General features: G+C 37.7%; 1 protein-coding gene across 18 annotated transcripts in view; it reads right to left on the bottom strand.

Annotated features, from left to right (window-relative positions):
- Positions 1–23,371, bottom strand: part of MAP2 (microtubule associated protein 2) — a 364,315-nt gene that overhangs the window by 48,858 nt on the left and 292,086 nt on the right. For 8 of the 18 annotated variants that reach the window (XM_019553948.1, XM_019553947.1, XM_019553954.1 and 5 more), the window contains 3 exons: positions 22,024–22,134; positions 18,334–18,411; positions 1,036–1,293 (listed from right to left, as the gene is read on the bottom strand). In XM_019553948.1, coding sequence (XP_019409493.1) covers positions 1,036–1,293; positions 18,334–18,411; positions 22,024–22,134 — 447 coding nt within the window. The remainder of the gene's footprint in view (positions 1–1,035; positions 1,294–18,333; positions 18,412–22,023; positions 22,135–23,371) is intronic. The other 10 variants (XM_019553956.1, XM_019553963.1, XM_019553964.1 and 7 more) reach the window with 3 other exon arrangements.

The following is a 23,371-nucleotide window of genomic DNA, read 5'->3' as shown; positions in this document are numbered from 1 at the left end:
TGGGTTTTGGTGCCTTTAAAAGCAATGCTTATTAAGTAATGTCACCGTGAGATTAACTAAATGAATGTTACCTTTGTTCACTTGTACTATACAGTACTGATGCAGCATAACCACTGACATTAATAAGCATTTTTAATATCACAGGAATTTCATTTTAAATCAACTGGACGAAACAAAACTACTAGCATAGGCTTTCTGTTAGAAAGGTAGCCTACCAAAACCAGCACCTCTTAACACAATAAAATCTGTCTTTACTGAAAAGAAATGGTGTCCACAGAACAAAACCTGAAGTTTTTAGTTTTTACTCAGGAAAAAATTTGATCTCAAAAGTGATTTTGCCTGAGTAAGCATCTCTGAATTTTATGGTAGGTGCCCAATCCTGTATTTCATTCTGAAGGAAAAAAATCCCATTGAAATCATGGGAGTTAAGCCCAAGCAAGGTATTCCAGTTGGGCTATACATTTACAGTAGGGTAAAATAAATGAAAACTCACAGCTCTAGCAATGATCAAAGAGGGAAAGAGTAGACTGCAATGAATGGCACGGATATGACATAAGAAGCGACAGCTTTAGGAAATTAAACCAGAATGCACTGAAGCATAAAAAATACTGCACACTGCAAACAAAAACATTTCTATAGCTTAAGCCTCTTTATGTCATAGTCAAAGTCAATAAATCATATGAATCTCTGCATCAAAGAGAAAAAAAAATATACACATAGATTAGCAATGTGACTGGCAAACACATTTGAGATGGGGAAAAAAAGGCTTACAGGGTGGTATCAGCTTAGCTACAAAGCATATTGTATCACAGCAAAGTAAAAAATCAGGAATTAGCTGTAGTGGTGGGAAACCATGTTGTCAGATAGCATCCACACAAATCAGATTACCCACTACACACTCATCAAGCATAATAACAAGAGCAGTAACAATAAGAAATGAGAAAAACAGGAAATGAAGCAGCCTTAGAAAGCACTGGAGAAAGCTGGAGAAGAACTTATTTGCAGCAAACACATGCAATCCTAAGGAGGACACACCTTCCTCAGCCAAGGAAGGTGCTTTCACTTTCAAGGACACTTCCTGGACAACTGTTACTCTTTCCCAGGTGGGTGCAGCACTTAGCACTCTGTCTTCGTGATACACTTTGGCCTCCGACCCAGAATCCAGCTGGCCCTCACTGAGGCCCTTTGCCTGGTCTGAAGGTTCAGCAGGCCTATGCTCTTTCCCCAGTTCCTTTCCAGGAAGGGCTGCTGGTTTCTTTTCCTCGGCCATTGGACTGTGTACTGTTTCTTCTTCTTTGAGGGGTGGAAAAAGGAGGTGATATCAACACCAACAGACAACGCAAAATTCAAAGCTCAGCAGGACTATTCTTCCATAACACTTTCAGCTCTATGTAGAAGTTAGGTTTTTAACTTCTCAGGTAGGTTCTTTAGCCTCCATCCCATTTCAAGTACTGGAGGTATGAGTGAGTGAACTTATCTTAGAATGAGAAAGGATGTGTTATTCTCTGGCTGCCAAATGGCATGGCATACACTGGAATGTTTAACAGCATCATTTCCCTTCTTGACAAATGTTTAACGCGAGAGCTGAAAATGTCTTACAAAGCTATTGTTTCCCATCTGGAGATAACTGAAGAGCAAAATAAATGTTGAAAACTCATTGGAAGTGAAGATGGTGCTGGGTGATAGATGGCTGTGAAAAGACTGATATATCAATGAGCTCACAAAGCGCACAACATTTTTTATAAGCGTACCGGTTTCTCTAATACATGAAGGCCCTTCAGGGAAAAAATTCTTTCACTGACCTTGAGGATATTACAGACTAACTGTTAGTAAGGAATCTAATTTGGAAAATTATCCTGAAAAAACTTTTATAGGGCTGATCATTAGTAGATTCGCAAGACTACTTGAGCTGCCTGTGGCAATTGGGTACATAGCTTTTCTCCTTCAGTTGAGCAATGCATAATGTTACTATCTAGGTATTTTAAGTTCTGTACATTAGATCAGGAATTTAACGGAGGGATGTCTTCATTTTTTCCCCAGTAAAATGTAGCCTGATAGGCCAAAATGTACAATAACAATATTTGATCACTTAAATTTCTAAAATAGGGTAATGTCACCTATCCCAGTACAGTGCTAATGTAATTATATTATCATCAAGCATACTGATTATTTCACTCTTGACAAAGCAGAATACTAAAGGCTCTAGGCAGATGCTGCATTTATCGCATAATTAATGTGTTAATCACATGACAAACTGTAAAATGCCAGTTTCAATCAATTTAGCATGTGATCAAAATGGCAGACCAGTCACAAAGATGTTCCAATTTGAATTTAATGTGAAACAGCTTTGTGGCTGGTTTGCATTGTGCTTTAATATGAACACATGGAGTGTTAAAGCTGTTTTCTGCTGTGTATCCCAAAGCCACCCTTGGGGACCTTTAAAGCTGCAGCACATAGCCCAGTTTTCGTGGCTTTATAGGTCTGCAAGCACAATGAGGAAGTTTATCCTAGATCCCAACAATCGCGCATCCTGCCTTGTCAGATTTTGAATGTCTGGCATATCAAGACACAAGATTTTTGGGATCCAGGATAAATACCCCAGATCCCACTGCACATTTAAATTAATGTCTGACAAGGCCCACAGAGTGATTTGTCCAATGCTCCTACTGAAATAAACTATGACATATTCAGATGGAATGTCACCTTGCTCTCTGGGTATTCCCATGGACAGCAATCAGGATTAATAAGAGACCAGGAATCAGCAAGGTTCTTAAGTACAGTTTTACTGAAATCTACACAAGCACTTGTGTGCTTAAAGTGAGGTCCATGCTTAAGACCCTCACTAAATAGAACCAAAATAAAGTGCAGTTGAGTGGCTGTGCTTGGCCCAGTTACATTAAAGTTGAACTTTTCTGTAAATAAGTGGTTTTGCTCCTCAGATTGGCTTAAACTAAATTTGTCTCTTATAAAGCACAAAAGGAGCACTTGCCAGCTGATGAGAGAAAAATACAATACACAATAAAAATTAAATTACAATTATGTCATTTCTCTTAAATTAACAGAAGCCAGAAGATTCAGAATTAGAGATGTAACTGCAACTTTCACTTGAATCTGCCAGCCTAAGTGTTACAGGGATGTTTAAACAGAGGTGGATTTTACCTAATTTATGCTACCAATGTCATAACCTGGCACAATTTGGGCATTTGAAAGACAAATGTTCACTATCTAGCTTAACTTGCTTAAATAATTTAGTTAACTTTGTTTCCCTGTATGGTTTTCTCACATGTATCCAAGTTTAAAATTTTGATCTGAAAAGAACATAGTTCAGTTCTCCACTTTTTTACCCCATTTGACGTAGCTTTAACTTTGTGTCCTGCAAGCATTAATTGGTGTAACAAAGTGGAAAGTGAGGTCCAAAGTTGAACTCAGTTTATGAATCATAATGACTTTCAGAATTAGTACAATTCTATCATACAAATATTTCAGATACACAGAGTTAGAAAAGAAATAGAAAAATAATTTGCACAAAAATCTCTTTTAGGTTTTCGTACTGGGGAATAAAGAGGATTCTACCAAAAGTGAAGAATTTTGCTTTACTAATGAACAAAATGAACAATTTTTTTACAGCTGTGTTACAGTCTCCAATAAAAAATAAAAAAATGGATACTAGCAATTTATACAAACTTAATTTATAGCAGCACTAATGGGCATGACTGTAACAGCAGAGGAAAAATATTCAACTTGAATGGACAAGTACCATGTTTTAACATGCAAATAACTACACAAAAACACACATGCACACATAGATCAAACACTTCTTCTACCTATACTTAGATTAAAATATTCAGTAAAACATGTAGGCTTGATTTTTTCCAAACCTTTTCCAGGAAACAGATTTATCTATCTGATCCAATAATAATATATTAATTAAAATAGTACCCCCCTTTTTTTTGAAGCTATAGGAGACAGTAGGTACATCTATAAGAGAAGCTTTAATGTGGAGTTGACTAATTAGATCTGCAGTAAACACCTCACGTCTACCCATTTAGGGCTACTAGGCTGGAGTAAACTAATTAACACTGCAGCAGGGTAGTACTTGTAAAGATAAGTATTATCCTGCTGCAGAGTTTTTATTTTGTATCACTGCATGTGTAGACACTGATGTGGCTGTCTAGGGAATGAGAGTGCTACAGTGCAGGGGAAGCCTGCTGGCTAGCCTGTCATTGTAGCACCCTCATGTCCCAGCCAGCCACTCCACAGAACACTGACCTGGGGTGGAGCAGCTCTGGGCTGGCAGGCTGACCCCCCCAGGTCTCCTGCCAGCTGGGGCAGAGCCGCCCAGGCTCAATGTGCTGCTGTCCTAAGTGCACGTGTAAACACTGTTCCTAGAAGCAATAAACTCCGGCGCATGCTGCGCTGGAGTTTATTGCTTCACATTAATATCATGTGTAGACATGCCCAGTATAATCCTCAGCTGTTAAAAAGTCCTGTACTATTTCATGATGGAATCCTAATGATCATCTTACCAATACTTCCTTGTATGGTTAACTCTGTTAAGCCAAAATAATGTTTTTTCTTAATCCTGTTTTTGCTCACAAGATAGTCAATAGGAAAAGATATTTTACAAAGCCTGCTTCTTCGCTCATGGGTCAGTTTATTTCTCCCTTTCTCTTACAGATAGTGTTCTGGAATCTATTTCTTCCACCAGTGGGCAATGTATACAGCTTTGTATAAGGTTGTCCTTCATGATTTAACCTGTCTAGAAGTGGTATTTTAGGTGTAGGTATGCACCCATTTTAGGTATGGCAAGTTAAGTTATGAAAAGGTTTGTGAGGCACCTGGTTTGCAATAGTTTTGATAGGAGTCCTGATACTGTTAGCAATCTTGGATTAACAGCATGGGCCTCTTTTAATTGTTTCCACTGTTGCTGCAATATCAGAATACATTTCTCCTGTGCAATATTCTACTTAAATAACCTCATTAGTTCTCAGTATACCCTTCTGTATTCTCTTGTGACATTAACCTCTTCTGAATTTTTATCACCATTCTTCATATCTGGTTTAAGCTGCAGGTTAATTTAGCAAAGTAGTATTAAGCGTGACATGGTTCACTTTTGTCTAGGATAGGAATCCAGCAATCTAATAACCATTTGGATTAGGAAAAAAAGACTCCACAAATTCATTCCATTCTTTTCCCACTACCCTGGTAAAATAAGATGCCTAAATGGCTAATAAGGGAGTCAAACTAATATGAGATGGGATGCAGACAACTGCAATAAACTTTCTTAAATATCTGTATCGTTTGTGATCAGGTAAAGGTTGCTGGCCATGTATGGAACATTGGCAAGGACACCACAGGCCAACTGAACCCTTGAAATACCATTTCTTAAGTTTGTGGATAAATTTGGCCTCTTCTGCCCTACAAAACTACTTAGTTATTTTCTATGGCTTTCGCAGTGGGTGGCTGTCCTGCACCAACACATGGCTTAACTCAGGTACCCTAATTTCCACACTTTCTCTAACTAGGATCGCCACATGGGACAATGTGAAATACAGGACAGTGCTTCCCTGTCCCCCAATGTCTGCTGCTGCAGGCACAGGTGGGGGCAGGGCATCACTGGTATTACTGTTCAGGCAGCTAAGGAGTCAATTAATGACCCATTGTTTTCTTCACAGGTGTTAACAATCCCCTTTTAATGGTCATTCCACTAATCAAGATAACTTATTAGGGCAATTTTGCTGTCTCCTAGAGCTGCCTATTTCACAGCTTCTGCCATTCTGTCTCCCTTCTCCACACCCTGTGCCTGGGATGCTCGTTTTAATTTTCACTGGCCAGCCAGGACCAGCTTCCAAAATCTGGGACTGTCATAGCCAATCCAGGGTATATGGTCACCTTATCTCTAATGTTAAGAAGGAACATCTTTTCTTCCTTTTAATGAGATGCTTGTTCACTGCAACAATCAAGGTCATTTTATGACAAACTATGGACTAAAGTGAATGCCAGTATGACAGGCACAATAACTATAAATTAATTTACTGCACCACTGCATTTGACTCTTAGGCCCCTGCCTCATTTGGAGGTATGTGGATTCTAGAGGGACTTCACTTCTGCGTGGAAAAAATAAAAGACCTGAAGAAGTTGCACCAGGCATGTATTATGGGATGAAAATCATTTGGCAGGGTGGAGGGGAGGAGGAACAAAATGGGACCATGTTTAATTCACCTTTTTCATGGCTTAACAAGGCCTCTGCACTCTGCACTGTGGCACTGGGGAGTGTACTAGAGTCAGTCCACTCAGAGCTGAACAAAGGATGCTCATAGTACTCCTCGTCTGAATGGCAGGGTTCATCATCAGGCACAGACACTGAAATGGAGGGGGCTAGGTGCTTACGCCTCTCCCCGCTGGCAGCAGGCCCATAGTGCAGGTAGCTGTGTAGAGGCCCCACCTTATCCTCAGCCCCTTCATCTACAAACAGACACATACACAGGTAGAAACAGCAGGACAGACAGACAGACAAAGTAAGACAAGACAGGATGGACACATGCACTGACATGTCTAGGCAATATGTCATACCACAGAATGGATTCAATCAGCCATGCCAAGGCAATGCAGAATTGAAGACATGAAATTTACATAAATGTAATTTACTGGGTAAATGTTTATTGTTTCCCTTAGTAATCACCACTACAAAACAAAATAATTGTAAATGTCAGTGAAATCAAAATTAAGCTTTAAGGGCAAGATCCTATTCTATCCATTAGACATATAAGTGAACACAAGCACGTAAGCATTATACTATTCCACCCTGCTCAAATGCCTGAAAAAACAGTCAATGAGAAAGGTGGATGAATCTTCCTCCTTCTTGCTGCTTTTTCTGATTTTGTCTTGAGGCAAAGATGACAGAGTGTTATAAAAAGTAGGGGCATAAACTTTTTTCCAGGGACTCAAGCAGGGTAGAACAGGATCACATCTGTCCCTAATACACAGAATCAGATCTGGTCCTAAACTTTTAAGGGCTGTACATCAGACTTGCACTGATCCCAAATGACATTACACACAGGGACCGATTAGGAAATAGACTTAGTACCCCATGGCCAAGTTGTATGATTCCTTCAAAACAGTTGAGTAGATGTGATATCTTTTATTAGACCAACTGAATAGTGGAAAAAAGGTGTTTGCAAGCTTTTGGGTGCAATCACCCTCCTTCAAGCATAGGGAATCTCTGCTGTTCTGAGACTTCAAAGAAATGAAATGGAGTCTCAGAAGAGCAGAGATTCCCTATGCTTGAAGAAGGGTGATTGCACCCAAAAGCTTGCAAAGAACTTTTTTCCAACTACTTAGTTGGTCTAATAAAAGATACCACATCTACTAAAAAAACCTTGCCTGCTTATGTCCTTAGAACAACACGGCTACAATGAAAAACCCTTGAAACAGTTGAAACACTTGGAAGTTTAAAATCTAGAGGCTGTTTTCATTTAAAATCAATCTATCATACTTTGATAGAAGCTTTATAAATATGTATTTTAAATATCTGCTACTCTTTTTTTACACTTCAATAAATAATAATTCAACCTACATAAAGTTCTTTCTAAGCGTGTGTCTACCTTTTAATGGTAAAAACCTCCTTTACCTACCTTTCAGCAATTTCTTTTATTATTTGTCCCTGCATTTTATATTGTTGTACCATATTTCTAGGGTTTAAGATGGCCTCCGATGGAAGTTTTTCAACACATTAATGAGGACTTGCTTTTTCACCTGCTGAAAAGTTAGTGTGTATCATCACAAAGATAGTTCTGTTGTTGACAAGAGGAACATCTTCAGCTTATATTATTGTTGTCTACAAAATAACACAGCTGAAATAAAAATGGCTAAGGAACAAATCTACCTAATGGATCAGATGTGATCTGAGATCTCCTGTCAGTTATGGTGCACACTGAGCATGAGCTAAGTCATGGCACTGCTAAATACAAGATATTAAGCCCATCCTCTGAGTATGACAACTAGATACATGATAAATCCTACATTTAGGGAATATCCTCTTTCAGTTGGTGTCTATAACTGTAAATTAACCTGGACTTTTCCTCTACCACAAAAACTGCACAAATAATTCCTTCATTTTTTTCTTGAGACAGTTTAGAACCCCTCCCCATAACTCCTCATAGAAGCTAAAATGTAGTTTCCAAAACAAGTGTGATCTACATTTCACTCTAAAATTCAAACGACTGGGTTAGAAAGTGAATTTTAAGTGCAGTCAACATCTGAAGCCATCCAGATCTGTGTACCTGAGCATCTCACTGCAGAAACAGTACAGCTGCTAAATGTTAACTCTAATAATGAAGTGTTGTCTGGGTGACATAAGAAAATATAATCTGACATAGAAGGGAGAGTGGCCTTCCTCCCACCCCAAGATTATTTTGTGCCAAATATGTGCCATATTTTCTTGCATACTACACCACACCATTTAAGACCTGCACCTTTTTTGGAAAGGGAGAATCCAGGAAAAAAAATTCCAGTCATGGCCACATGGAGCAGGAACAGAGCCTACTCTTCAGTGTACTTGCCTTCCCTTTCTAGCCCAGGTAAAATTACAGTTTTAGCCCTCTCAGAGGCACTGCTTCATTAGCAGCAAGTTTTTGGCTGTTTTGGTACTGCCAATTTGGCTCTGCCTGTAAGAGGTTAAAAATGTGAGTGAAATGTAGATCAAACTTTTTAGGAAACTACATTTTAGCTTCTAGGAAAAGTTTTGGGGAAGGGTTCTAAACTGTCTCAAGAAAAGAGGTTAAAAATGTAGCTACTGTATAAGACTGGATTCTGCCCCTGCTTTCAGAATTAAAAAAAAAGTCCCAGTTTGCTTGTGAATGCTGAGCAATAAGCAGGGCAGGGCACAAATATCTGAGCTGAGCCAAGGAAGAAATGATATGGAGGGCTAGTGTTTATTTTTTGTCTTAGGTAGGATATGCTGTTCTGTCTGTGAACCCAGGATTTTCAAATGCAAACCAGAAGCATCTTTGGCAAGAGATAGGTAATTATACTTCCTTTATCTGTGTGAGTTTTTGGTTATTCCAGACTACCTCACAATAAGTCCACAACTTGGACCACATCTGGGCTTTCTGTTGCAACCAAAATTGGGCCCAGCAACTATCAAATATATTTTAAAAAAATGTTTTGCATATTAGAAAATACACTCACATGTTCCTTATTTTCATTAATTTGCTGTATGTCTGGATCATCAAATGGCTGACCTGCCCCACAACACTGTAGACTAATGCCATTCAAAAGACTATTTATTGGGTATGTCTACATGTACATTTACTGCACAGTAACCAGTTTTTAGACCAGCATCTACACGTATATGCCTTACAGTGCAGTACTGCTGTGTGCGTACCGACTTGGGAGTAAAGTTACTTCCAAGTCAATCCACACACAGTGTTACTGTGCAGTAACGCATCTACATGTGTCTTGCTGCACAGTAACTAAGTGGGCATAAATTTGCTACCTGCATGATCCAAGTTGGCGTCAGTCACTATAGTTACTGTGCAGTATCTCTGTATATACAGACGCACCAATTAAAAAAGTAAAAAGGTACTAATTTTGTTTGTTACGAATTGGCCCATACTTGTACCTCACAAATCAAATATTTTATACTGGGGAGGCAACCTGTTTTCATTTATGACATTGTGACATTCTAATACTGACTTGGCTTACTATAGAGTTTACATGTTGCTCACTATGTTTTTAAACGTCATCATATTCTTTAGTGTTGCAGCTGTCTCAATACATATTATACAGCTTCAACCACATAGGGTAAAAATGGGAGAGAAATGTCACTGCATGTTACAGTGCAGATAAAGGTACATGGGATAGGTAACATCATGTAAAAAAGTGTGCCAGGCTAACGCTTCATTGTTTAAGAAGGTTGACAGTTTTTCTGCTTTAAATAAATATAAAAAGATAGTGATATTATACAATTTGGTAAGAAGCAAATTATTTTAATTGTTGTTCTTGTTTAATACCATCACTTTAACTATGTTCATCTATGTGTGGGTTTCATTAGTATAAATCACCATAACCAAAAAGATAAAATGGAGTTGCAACTTTTAACTTGTAACTCAGATATTACAATCTCAGTCAGTTGGTTTAAGATCCTAATCTTCTTTTTTGACTTCAGCTGGGGTAATAACTTAATGACATACATTTTAAATTCTGGAATATTTTTGGGAATGTATTTTATGGAATATAAATATATAATAAAGACAGGATTTGTCATGGCACTTGAACTTCACTTAGACTGTAGGCCATAAATTTGTAAATTTTGCTTTCCTGCCTAAGAACTGGCAGGACCGGGGACTAAGGTCTCAACTAGTTTGTTTCTGCATTCCCAGATCAATCTTTCTTTTTCTATTCTATTTTGCAGCCAGGTATATTCATTTTCATACTCATACTTTTAAAATGTGGAATGCCTAACTCATTGTAGTTGAAGAATCTCTTTTGCATGAAATAATTTAACCAATTAGTAATACAGCGTTCATTCAACAGAACCCAATGGGAATATGGCCCCTGTTGCTTTAAATGAGGCTACAATTCTGTAGCAAAATTATACTAACTGAATCATAATAAAATGACATCAATATCTCTCTACTGGCAGAGAAATATATTATGTGAGCCCATTCATAGTTATTCAACTATAATAGACTAAAAAGCTATTAATTGATCATGGTACCACTAATTCCCTTCTACAGTATTTTGATGTTGAAAGATCATCTAGTTTCAAGGTTCTCTAATCTACTGTATTATGTTAGTAGTGGGTCATGATATAATGTATGATTATTAGCACTACGTAACATCCAAAAGGAGATACATACATAGAAATACAGAGGTGATTAGTTGTGTTAACCTGAAATCAGGCAGAAGGTAGATGCAATCTATAGAATGCTTTTCTTGAAAAGGATCATTTTAACAGATTTTCTTCTAAAGGACAAACCATGGACATAAAAAAAATCAACACAATGTGATATGGTCACAAACTCCTCCAAGACAGTTTTAGGCTGGACATAAGGAAAAACTTCTTTACTGTCCAAGCACCCAAGGCCGGGAATAAACACCCTCCAGAGGTGGTGCAAGCACCTACTCTGGACCCTTTTGAGAAACATTTGGATGCTTATCTTGCTGGGATCCTTTGACCCTAGCTGACTACTTGCCCCTGGAGCAGGCAGACGGACTCGATGACCTTCCAAGGTCCCCTCCAGCCCTAATGTCTATGAAATCTATGAAACAACATAGTAAAATATTAGGCATTATTTTCCTGATTATCCTTCTAAATTTATTTCCTGCTAATACATTATTATGAGCATGTTAGATACCAAAATACTGGCAACGTACTTCTGATAGTGGTATGGTTTTTTTTAAATACCCTGGCATGTTATACCCAGATAGATCCATTTTATTTCTGCTTTAATGCCACCAAGGAAAAGTAAAAATGAATATGGTAAAAGATGCCTATCCAATTCTAGGGGCTGCTCTTTTTGAAAGTGCCACTTTAGAGGGAAAAAACCTGAACACCCTTCTGAAAAATCAACTTTTCAAAATAACGTTGTTTCAAATGACAAAAGCATCATCTGTGAGGGTAACAATGTTACAGCTTGGACATGTGATATGTTTACATCAGTGCAATCAAACTTTACACCTTGAAAACATGTACTGGACACAAGATGTTATGCCCTACACCAGTGTAATTTACTTAGTTTTAGTGCAGAGTTACCATGGAAAAAATCAGGGTGAAATTATGCTGATTTTGTATCTAGACCTATCCCAAGATAGCCATTTGCCTTAGACCTGCTACTCCACCTCTCAGTATTGACACTGTAACAGTACCTACTGTGAGTAACAACCCTGGAATAACTGGTTGTCTCTTCTATCAAGACTCCCATATAATTGACATTACTGCAAAAAACCAATAGAGGTTACTCCAGTGAAAATGTGTTGTTGTGGTTCCAAACCCTTAATATGCTTGGAAAGTTGCTTTTCTGAAGCATGGACGTTAATTCCATGCAAGGTAATTTGAGTACCTTTGAATGCATAGCACTGAACTTGCTGGCCCAGGAGACCCTTTCCATTCCCCTGTTCTTATCGTCAAAAGGTGATGGTAGTAGAAAGAGAGCAAGAGTTAGAAAGAGAGCAAGAGAAAGAGAATGCTACAATAAGTGGAGCTCAACCCTGAGGTGTCAGAAACATGGAACTAATGGGGATTTTAGACTTTTAGAAATACATAACATAGATGTTCAACACCTTTTCAAAAGTTTGTTCATGTTATGCCAGGAGATGCAGCTTATGAACAGACACTATTTGGTGCACTGAATATTTATTTAAATACTAAACTGATGAGTTTACTCCATACTTCGAGTTCATTTTATGATATTATTTAAAGTTCCTATTCAAGAATGCATCACATCAGGAGAGTAGGTAAAGCATGTGCTTAAATTTAAGCAGTTGTTTAAGTCTGTACTAAAGTCAAATTAAAGTCAAGCATGTGCTTGATTGCATTCCTTAAGAAGCAGGGATTTAAGCAGATGCTTAAAACTGCTTCCCTGATGGGGGGCCTAAATCGCCATTAATGGGTATGAAAAGAACTCAGATTATTAATTACATCAAACATAATGTCATTACTGTGACATATGGTGATGTCAAAACATTTCAAGTATAATAAAGGCACAAAGCCAAACAAGAAGCATGGAATTAATAGATTTGCACCTGTATGTCAATTACATTTTTGAGTTATTTTAAATTTATATTTTTTAAATATAAAAAGTGAAATGATCAAATCGTGGTTCGCTATTACTTTTACTTGTAACAAAACACTGATTTTGAGAAACTGGTAAAACAATGCCATTCCAGGGATAGGAACTAGGTAGAAGAAATATTCTGAACATGTTTTATTTAAGCGTTATGTCATAAATTGGCAACTGTATGCTACCATGGGCCATAACTTGCAACCTGACCTGCTCGATGACCTGGATCTCCAAATCTCCTCCCCTGGAGCACTCAAATTGCCTGCACTTACCCTTACTACCAATCCCCATTTCCAACAGCAATGGAGAGGGACAAATTCTAAATTGATGATAAGCCCAGAAATGAGAGTAGCAGAACGTGGGGCATGAAGAGTAGTGTTGAGGAGGGTATGGGTAGCATGGTACAGCTGTGTGCCACAAATCCCCTAGGCTCCCTTGGGCTGTATCCAACCTCTTTATGGGATGTAGACTGGCAACTCCTGATTTATGTGATTATTGATGAAATGGAAAATAAAAGGCTGAGGTGGATTTCAAAGGGGCCTGAATTACTTGGCAGCACACCTCTCACTGAATTTCAGTGAGAGCTGGTTACTTGACTCCCTTACTCTCTCTTATGTAAAAATTTCAGCCAAATGTCCTGTTTGGTTACAGGGTGGTATTGCCTTCTACTTAGCTGCTCATATGCCTAATAAGACAGACAGAATACAGGCAAATGTAAGTTTTTCCAGCAGTGCTTACAGAAGTATTCTGGGAACTAAGAATGGTTTGAAGATCCAGTCCTACCAAAATCATGTAATCACAAACATATATGTAGATACACATTAATAATGACATACAAAGAAAAGGTAATTAACTAAAAAGAATGGGTAAGACATATCAAGCAAATAATTAAAATTTATAAAATGTGCATGAATCTAAAGAAGTATCAACTGTATTCATTTTTTAAATAAATTAATCATGGATGTTCTAAGTTTCAAAGTCATAGAAAAGCCTCCAGCAGCTGGCCAGCCTGTTAGGGGAAAGAGGACTTCTTACCAAAGTTTTAGAAACTAAGTTTCTAAAAGTGCTAACTGGGTACATCTGCAGATAGGCAATTTATCCAGAACTGTAGTGTAAGACTGTAGAGTGAAAATTTTGAGGTAGACCAGTTTTTTTAATACTCTATTGCATGGTTAAGTAGCAAAAGCTTTTACTAAATGAAGCTAAAAACATAACAATGTTTCTAATAAGTCCTACTTATTACTATTCATATTACTTGCAAATTAATTACTAATTAATATGCATATGCCTATTTTTATTCCCTATTTAAGCTGTATCTTCATTAAAATTGGATCTAACCAATATAAGACCAATAATTGTACTCTGAACTGTCTTTAGTTTCCCATTTTCCCCTGTTGTCCTGGCACTTTTTAAAATTATTCTCTCCTCTGACATTCTCTTTTTTGTTCATTTGCTTTGCTTCCTCTTTTGTCACCCCAACTTCGGTCAAGCAAATGCAATATATTGCCATTAAACAGCTTAGGGCCTACTACAGTCTACAGCTCTTAAAATCACTGGCCAAAATCCCACAAGAGGCAATCAAGCCAACACAGAGACCTGATGAAAATCTATGAAACTAAGTTCCCTAAGATTATTTTTCAATAATTCTGAATGGGAGGGGAGGTATCTTGAATGAATATGGATCAGTGTGATGATGATATGGCAGATGAATCTCTTTTTTTGAAACAAAGAAATCTTGGACTGTCTGCTTATAGTTTCTTGAATCTGAATACTACAGGACTTGAAAGGGGTAACAGAGAAGTGGTCTGGGTTCATCCATATTATTTTCTTGCTCCAGTTTTATCATTGTTCAGTGTTTCTTACATTGCTTTCTATCTTGCTTTATTTATAACTGTTTTACAAAAGATTTAAAAAAATTGTTCATGAGATAATTTCTTAAGATGGGCAATAAAGTCTTCAAATGCTACTATGCTTTTATTTTAATCTTTTCTCTATAACAAACATTTTCCCCTGTTGTTTTAGTACCCTTTAAGAGATATCTTGGTTTCTCTCAGGCTCAAGTAAAAAGGCAATACATTTTCAAATCTAAGGTAGAATATTTTTACTTACAGGGTTATTCAGTTTTTGATTCCAGAGCCTTTTTGAAAATGTCTTTCAAAAGTGATGTTTCACTGAAAATAATTCTTCACTCATAACCCTCAGTTCTTTTTAATTTGTAAAACAGTTTTTGGTTATAGAAATATACACTTTAAACTGCACACTATTTTATCAAGGACATTCTTTTTGTCCGGTAGGATTCTAGATTTGGTTTTATCTGAGGCAGTTAATAGCCAATCAAAGGAGGTGCCAAGCACAAAAATGCAATATTGACAGTACAAAGCAGCACCAGCAACGCTTGTCCAAATCCATTTGATAAAAGCATCACATACTGCTTGGGTAAATTCCATTTCCCTAAAATATAAACCACAGGAAAAAAATTGCAATGAATGAATTAATTGCAGTCAGGCAAATTAGTTAGCTTACCTTCCAGGGCAGTGAAAAGCAACCCACTCATCTGAATATCTGTCTGTGGTTGTACTAAAGAATGAAGCCTACATCCACCGACTCTTTTCACTCCTAAAATATATTTGACTCAAATTCTTTCCTTTTGCTTTTTTTTTTTAATTTGTGTTTGCTGCATGGCTGACCACATCCACCTTTGTCATGTCTACAACACAGTGATTTCCTCCCCATTATGACTGAAGGAAATCTCTTTCAGATTCAAAGACATGCTATCACAGACACCGCCCCGCCACTGACAAGAGCACTGGGAAAATATTAAAGGGCAGGCGGAAAGAAAGAAAACCTAAAGGTATTATACATACCAAATGGTTTTGACTTTTTTATATACAATTGCAGAACTGGATGAAATTCTATAAATTCTATTCCACGGAACAGACACAGAAGGGCATATTAGGATATAAATGGGCGCATTTACATGTTCAATTAATGCACTTTAGATCAGGTGCATTAAATCTAGTACCTCCATTGTGAGGTACTGCAAAATGTGCATCAGCTTATTTTCATGTGTATTAGGCTAAAGAGCACTTTTTGTGGTGCTGTAATGTGCTTTACAATAGGCTACTGCGCATGAAATTGCACATGTAGATGCACCCATTACTGGATATTAGGATATGTAATTAGGGAACATGAGGGTTGAGGGTTTAAACAGATACTATAGCTATTGTATGAAATCCTGCAGTCTTCACTTAGGGAAATGTTCTATGGAATTTAATGAGATTTTTGCTTGAGTAAATACAGCAGAATTTAACTTATTCATGCTAGCAGCATAAGACAATACTGAGTCTGGTAGTCAACATTTCAAAGTAGTTGTAGAAAATAAGGATTCACTCCAGTCAAACAGACAAGGGCTTAATGTATAAGAGAAGCAAAAGGATATTGACAAGAGCTGGTTGAAAAATGTCAGATTTTAACAACTCCCCTCCCCGCAAAAAGCCATGGGAAATTTTGGATGAAAACTTTTGCAACAATTTCCTTTGTTTTCCATCTTACCCTACTATGACCCACACCCTGAAAGCCAAAACATAAAAGAGAAATTGACAGCACTTTGGAATTCAGTAATCACCAATACTGAGGAATCACCGAGTAAGATTTTTGTCAATGTTTCCAAAACACCCTGTATTTTCAGAGTCTATGAACAGTCCAGTGAAGTCTGTTCTCAGACTGAAAATGTGGGTCAAAAGCCATAATGATGTTTTAAAATCAACCTTTAAAGAAAAAAACCCCCATAGAAAACATGTAGCATAACATCTCTTCCAAGCATTATACACACATTGACTTGTTAATCCTCACAACACCCCTGTGAGGTAGGTAAGTAATGATCATTATGTTAACTCAGCTTTACAAATGAGGAAAAAGAAACACAATACTGTTAAGGAACTTGCTGTGCCTCTTGCATCACTAGGAATGGCTCAGTCCATTAGGTCAAACAACCTAGAGTTGTTCTCTGCTGTGCCACATTTCCATTCTATCAATTAATCAATTAAGTTACTTTATAAAAAAAAACCCTCCAAAAGTAACAAGCAATAATACTGTCAATGAAAATAGTCCTGAAAGCTCATTCTAAACCCAAGATAAAAGATTTTGAAATACATTTGATATAAAGTCACACTCTTGAGCAAAAACAGCCACATACACTGATGAGAAGGAGCAGTGCAAGAATCAGAACTTCCTTGGCTGCCCTAAAATCTTTGTTTATATAGTACTGGCTTCCCATTACCTTTAGGAGATGGGCTGAATTACCACTGTAATATTTGCTCAATACCAGGAATGTTATAACAACAACATTCAGAAAATCAACATTTACACACTGCTTGCTGAACATATCCAGTAAGTATTTTCAGTACAAATGACCAAATAATGTGATCTTTGCTGGATTAATCCCAAATGCTTAGAGGTCAGGTACAAATTAAAGCATGTCCTGATTGACTGAGAGCAAGTACATATTAACGAATCAAGTAAAAGCTATCAATTTCCTATCATATTAAACATCACAGATTAAAATGCATGTAGACTAAATGCATGTAGACAGTGATATCTTATTCCCATGACAAGTTTAATTTCAAAGGAGCCAAGAAGGAAGTTGTCATAAAAAGACAAATGACTATCAAATAGCTGACTTCAGTTCAGGGTGATACTTGAAAATGCTAGGTCCAAATTCTTTTCTCAGATGTGTAAGGTAGGATTCTGCTGTATTTAGCTACTCTTCCTGTGACAATTTTAATAGAAGTACCATGCATTTACAGGTCATTCCTATTCAGCAAACCACATACATGCATGCTTAACCTTAATCATGTGATTTCAATGGGGCTTAAGCTCTTGCTTAATGTTAAGCATTGGCTTAAGTCTTTTGCTTAACCAAGATTTTAAAGAGAGATGTACGTAAAGATTATGGGTTCATAATACTGAATATCACTGTGTAAATCAGCACACAAAATTTACTTTAAAGCTAAAAGTTCACCTGTGCACCCACAGAACAGAATCCCCCAATACTACACCTATGTACAGAAGTGTATGTTAAAGATGGAATGTAAAAGGAAACAGTCTAAATCAGAATCTCCTTGCTTTCATGGATTCAGTAGCGTTGAAAAAACTCTAATGCTGATTAATTTTCAGCAAAACAGTTTTTAACAGAGCATAATTACTAATAGTAAGTCTGGAAATTGGTGACCACCCTGGGGAAATCTCACTTTTGCCTTGGCTTATAACATCCATTAACAGGTATCAACATTATTTTCACATTTTTATATGTATGTATTTATTTTTTGCTCCAACATGCACTCCTGCATACCTCTGTGGATGCAGATGTACCTCATTTGTGTGTTACAGTCAGTTTGCAGGTGGCAACTTATTGACAGTGGTTGATTAGTCCACTAAGATGCTACCGGCAAGAAGTAGCCCCCCCATTCACTAACTCTCCCACCCCGTCAGCTTAACATCTGTCCCCCTTCCTCATAGATGTACACTACACTGTCCAAGGGACCCTTACCTTCATCCAGTGTTCCAGTCTGTTCTGAGGCTGGTGATGGAGGTGGGGAAGGAGGCAGATTAGCTGATTCTTCAACTGCTAGAGATTGAACAATGGAAATGAGACAATGAGATACAGCAATTAATTCCAAGGAGAACACTAGATGCCAAGTACAAGCTGCAGTAGACTTTTCTGGCCACACTGGAGAATAATTTAATGGAGAGTTGTACCTAATGGATTTTCAGATATAGTTCCCTTTCAATTTATCTGTTAAACCTATAATAAAAGGAGAACATTTATTTAAAACACGCATTCATTATGTTCAGAATGATAGTCATATTTACAACCAAATAATGTCAAGTATAAAATGATCAGCCGTCCTTTCTGCGTATGTTCCGTCTGCTACATTGATCAATATTGTTTCTGGAGGAACTTTGGTTCAGAAAACAGCAGCAAAATATTTAAACAAGAGGTATGTTTAGGTTGCTTCCTCATCTGTTAAAAGGACAAACAGGTGCCAAATCCCATGCTTAGTCTACCTTTGTGTACCTAGAGAACTAAGATATTGCTGGGGTTTTCATTGTTAAAGCCTGGATACATTTTATTCATTTTGTTTGTTTGTTTCTGCTTAGTTCAACATGCTCCTTGTCATAACATAAAGGCTACCAGCTGGTGGCACCACTAGAGGCAAGAAGGCATCAATAGGGAATATCAGTCATCACATGAAGGTGTTATTCAGATGCTTAATCTGCTCAAATTTTAGATTAATTCCTAGTCAATATCTTTATATCCCCACTGATGTCAGGAGAAGATTTTTAAATGACTTCAGTGGAAGTAGAATTAAGCCATAAATAAGTTATTTTTAAAACATATTCTCCTTGATTTCTTCACTGCTTTCATAAATAAAGTTCACAGGACTAGTTCTGAGCGAGCATTTCTTCAGTTGGTACTAGGATCTATCAGGTTGGTTTTTCTAGAGCTTTATTTTACAAAATTTCCTTCAATAGGGCAGCATTGTATATAACTCTAGCAGGTAAATGGGACTCTACTTGTGATTTACAGCTTGCTCCCAAACCCAGTAAAATCAATTGATTTCCTTTCCATTGACTTCACTGGGGCTTGAATTGGGCCTTTCGTACTCTGTAATCCCAGCATCCTCTGTGGCTTTTCAATCAAAGAACAGTTTATACAGCTATCTTTGCAGTTTAATAACTGTCACTGAGGTTCACAGATCAAATTTTTGCTAACAGATATTTTTCTCATAGTATGTTCAAGAATGTCTTCACATCCTCACCACATTCTCAGTTCTGCTATCATTTAGGCCCTACTTTAACAAAGACTTTAAGTATATGCCTAAAGTTAAATATATTGAAAGTGTTTTGCTGAATCAGGGGCTTTCATGAAAAAATGGACCTCTGTGAAAGAAGCGCTATTGGGCCTTAAGTCTCTGTTGAATAAAATTCAAATAAACTCAATTATGAAGTAAATAAACTTTGAGATCTAAAGTATCAGGAGGCTGCAGCCCTTGCATATATATGCACACAGATGTAGGCAACAGAAATGTAAATATGATGAATTTAAAAATTTTCTGTCACCCTTTCAGAGTTTCATTGGAAATTTGGCTTTAAGGTTTCTATAAGACACTATTCCTTAAATTCTAAATATCAGGATTTACATACAGAAAACCTATGTTAGAAAAAAAGTTATGTTTGCAAACCATACTAAGTACTAAGAAATTAGGAAATGTGAGAAGATTGTCTGTACAATCTTAATTCAACCCCCTTCTGTGTATGTATTATGATACAGTCTTAAATGACATGTTCATGTAATATTTATTCACAGAAATCCTATCTTGTTGAGTGTAGAGGGTGGGGGGTGCGTACTGAATGGGCAATTACTCAATACTTCTTTTTCAAAGTGTTTGCCTTGCCCTTATTCACTGCACAGTTTCCAAAGCCTGCACTGAATACATAATTATTAATTTCCTCATGGGCTTTTTTACTGCACCCGGCATTATAGTGTCTGAGTATTTCACACACATGAAAAAAATTATCTTTGCAACACCCTTGCAAGTGGGGATGTTATTACTATCCCCACTTTGTGTATGAGGAAATTGGATTACCAATTGAAGTGCTCACAGGTGCCCACGAATTTTGGATGCAAATTGAAAGTGTTTTTATAGGAATTATATGTTAAATGTACGACACCAATTGACTTCAGTTCTTGTCTTGGTGCTTAGTACCCCAAAATGTCTCACTCTGGGCACTGAAAATGCTGAAAGTTTCTGTGGGCACCTGTGAAGATTTTCTGCAGTGTCTTGCCTAGCATCCCACAGGAACTCTGTGGCAGAGGCACAGAGTAGCATTCAACTGCCAAAACCATGAAACGATCTTTCTTCTGTTCTTGCAATGACTTGCACCATTCAATACATACTTCTGCCTTTCACAGCAAATGCAGCAGAGGCTTTGAATTACCTAAAAGGTGGTTCAAAAGAGGATGGAGCTAAACTGTTCTCAGTCATGAGAGATGATAGAACAAGGAGCAAGTCTCAAGTTGCAGCAAGGGAGGTATAAGTTGGATATTAAGAAAACCTCTCTCATTAGGATGCTGGCAAAGCACTGGAACAGGTTACCTAGAAAGGTGGTGGAATCTCCATCCTTGGAGGTTTTTATGACCCGGCTAGACAAAGCCCTGGCTGGGATGATCTAGTTGGGGAGGGTCCTGCTTTGAGCAGAGGGTTAGACGAGATGACCTCCTGACATCCCTTCCAACCCTAATTTTCTATGATTCAATGATTCTCTATATTCAAGAACCTAATTCTCTAATCAGTCCTGACTCATTTCCAAGAAGCGTCCATCCCCTCTTCACCTAAGAAATCAGGACTCCCATTGAAAAAAAAAAGAATATGTGATCATGTAATTAAAGACTGTATCACTCAAAAGGAATGAGAATTCTAATACTTTAAGAACACTTCAAAGACATTTAAAATAGTTCTACTTTTCATTAAAAAAATACATAGTTAATTTCTGCTTCTTCAGGTTTTCCCAGAGATACAGGAATAGACCATATTGGAAAGTGGGGACTCCCCTTTATTCACCCAGAATTCAGCCACATAAAACCAGAAGATAGTGGGATATGAGCCTGTCATCAGTTAAGGACTGCATTCTGTTCTCCTTGGCTGTAGGATAAGTGCAATTCTGGAGAATTATTCAGTTGGGCCAAAGGTGGGAAAAATGTTGTCAGAAAATGAATGGTTTAAAAATACTCCAGAGAGCTATTTCAGGCAATAGTCACCTCCTCGTAGAAACATGGAAGCACCCTCAAAAAATAATAAAGAATTGGGGGGAAGGAGGAAAATGTAGCCCCACCCTTCCTCCCAAGACTGTTAAGACCCAGAACTTGGCAGGGGTTAACCCTTTCCTCCTTAGAGGCATTGGGACCCACAAGACACCCTTGTTCCCTGAGCCACATGATCTAGGGCACAAGAAATATTTCAGAGAGGAGCCTGACCCTCTGGGCAACAGAAATCTCTAGCTGGCTGAGCTGATAAAGAACCAGCAAGGACAAGTGCTGCTGCACAGATTGGAGAAAACCAATGATGCTATTGGATGCTTTCCCAGAGTTCAGTGTGGACATTGTTATATACTGTGACACACACACACACACACACACACACACACACACCTCTCTCTCGCAAATGCCCTGCTTTACCTAAAGGCAGTCCAGGCTGGTCTTTGTGCTGGGCTTCTTTTTCCTGTTCACCTTTCAGGACTGCTACAGCTTCAGCTGTTACTACTTGGACTATTCTTGCAGAAACTTCTTCTGTGGTAGCAGCAAAATGAACAGAACAAATACAATCATATTAATAAAAGAGATGAAAAGAGAACACAACTAAAGCAAAGATTACACAGTCAGATTTATTAATTTAAGTTCATTTTCTTTCATATATTTTGTCAAACCATGAAACACAACTTTAAAGATGGAGATTTTCCAAAGATCTCAGTATATCAGTGAAAGTTTCCAGGTGCTGAGCACTTGTGAAAACCAACCCGAAATCTAAATATGTAAAATTTATGTTGAATATTACTGCTCAGAATGAGGATGACATAAGACAGCATTATTAAATACTGTTTCTCATTTTTGGTATGGGAAATATGCAGCAACTGCTAGAAATTGCAGCAACTACAAAATTTTAAAATGAGTGTTTATTAAATGTCTAGAAAGAAGCATTTTTACATATGATTCTTCAATCATGGCATTTTACAAACAGTTACAACAATAAACTGAACAATGGGTTTTTGACTGCTAATGTATTGAATTGTTCATGTTTTTACACATGCTTTGGACAGTATTTTCCCAAAAAAATTCAGAAAAAATGGATTTCTTTTCTGTGACTGTATCAATATTCCTTTATTCACTAGTATGCATATCCTTCTACTTGGGACCAGAATTAGTTTATATTAATACTTTATTTCCTAGGTATATCTGATCGAAGGGTAAGAATAAGTTTCAGACTGAGGCCAATTATATAGACACTGAAGACAACTGAAACCACAGCCACAACAGATATCCATTCTTGTATAATACCCACACTTGCAGCATATAATAATAAATCTCTGTATTGCTGAGGAGAGCTAGAAACTGCAAATTAAAGAACAGATTGACTTTTATTAGTATATGTTTAGGATTGGGAATCCAGAAAAAAGATGACAAAGCTGATAGGGAAATACAGATCGCCCGAACGAGGGACTAACAATAGAGGGATGGGGGTGAGGAGGGGAACGCAACTAGGTTACAGGAGATACAATGTTAGCCAACTAAGCCCGGGGCTGTGGGGTGGGAGGAAGAGGGAAGGGGAGGGAGGGGGTTTGCGATGCTGAGAGAGAAAGGAGATAGATACACACAAACCCATTACAATGGTCTGCAATGGTGGAGGAAGTGGTTCGGAGGAAGTGCCTCAGTCCATATAGAGTCTCATCGCGGAGGTCCTCTTTGGGTGGAACGGGGTCAGCCGTGGTCAAAGAATCCTTTCAAAGTGAAGTGAAGGACTGTCTGGCGT

This window comes from Crocodylus porosus, unplaced genomic scaffold, assembly GCF_001723895.1.
Source record: "Crocodylus porosus isolate Cpor-Errol unplaced genomic scaffold, CroPor_comp1, whole genome shotgun sequence".
Taxonomy (NCBI): domain Eukaryota; kingdom Metazoa; phylum Chordata; order Crocodylia; family Crocodylidae; genus Crocodylus; species Crocodylus porosus.
The sequence above is the reverse complement of the archived record's forward strand: the minus strand, read 5'-3'. Positions and strand labels throughout refer to the sequence as shown.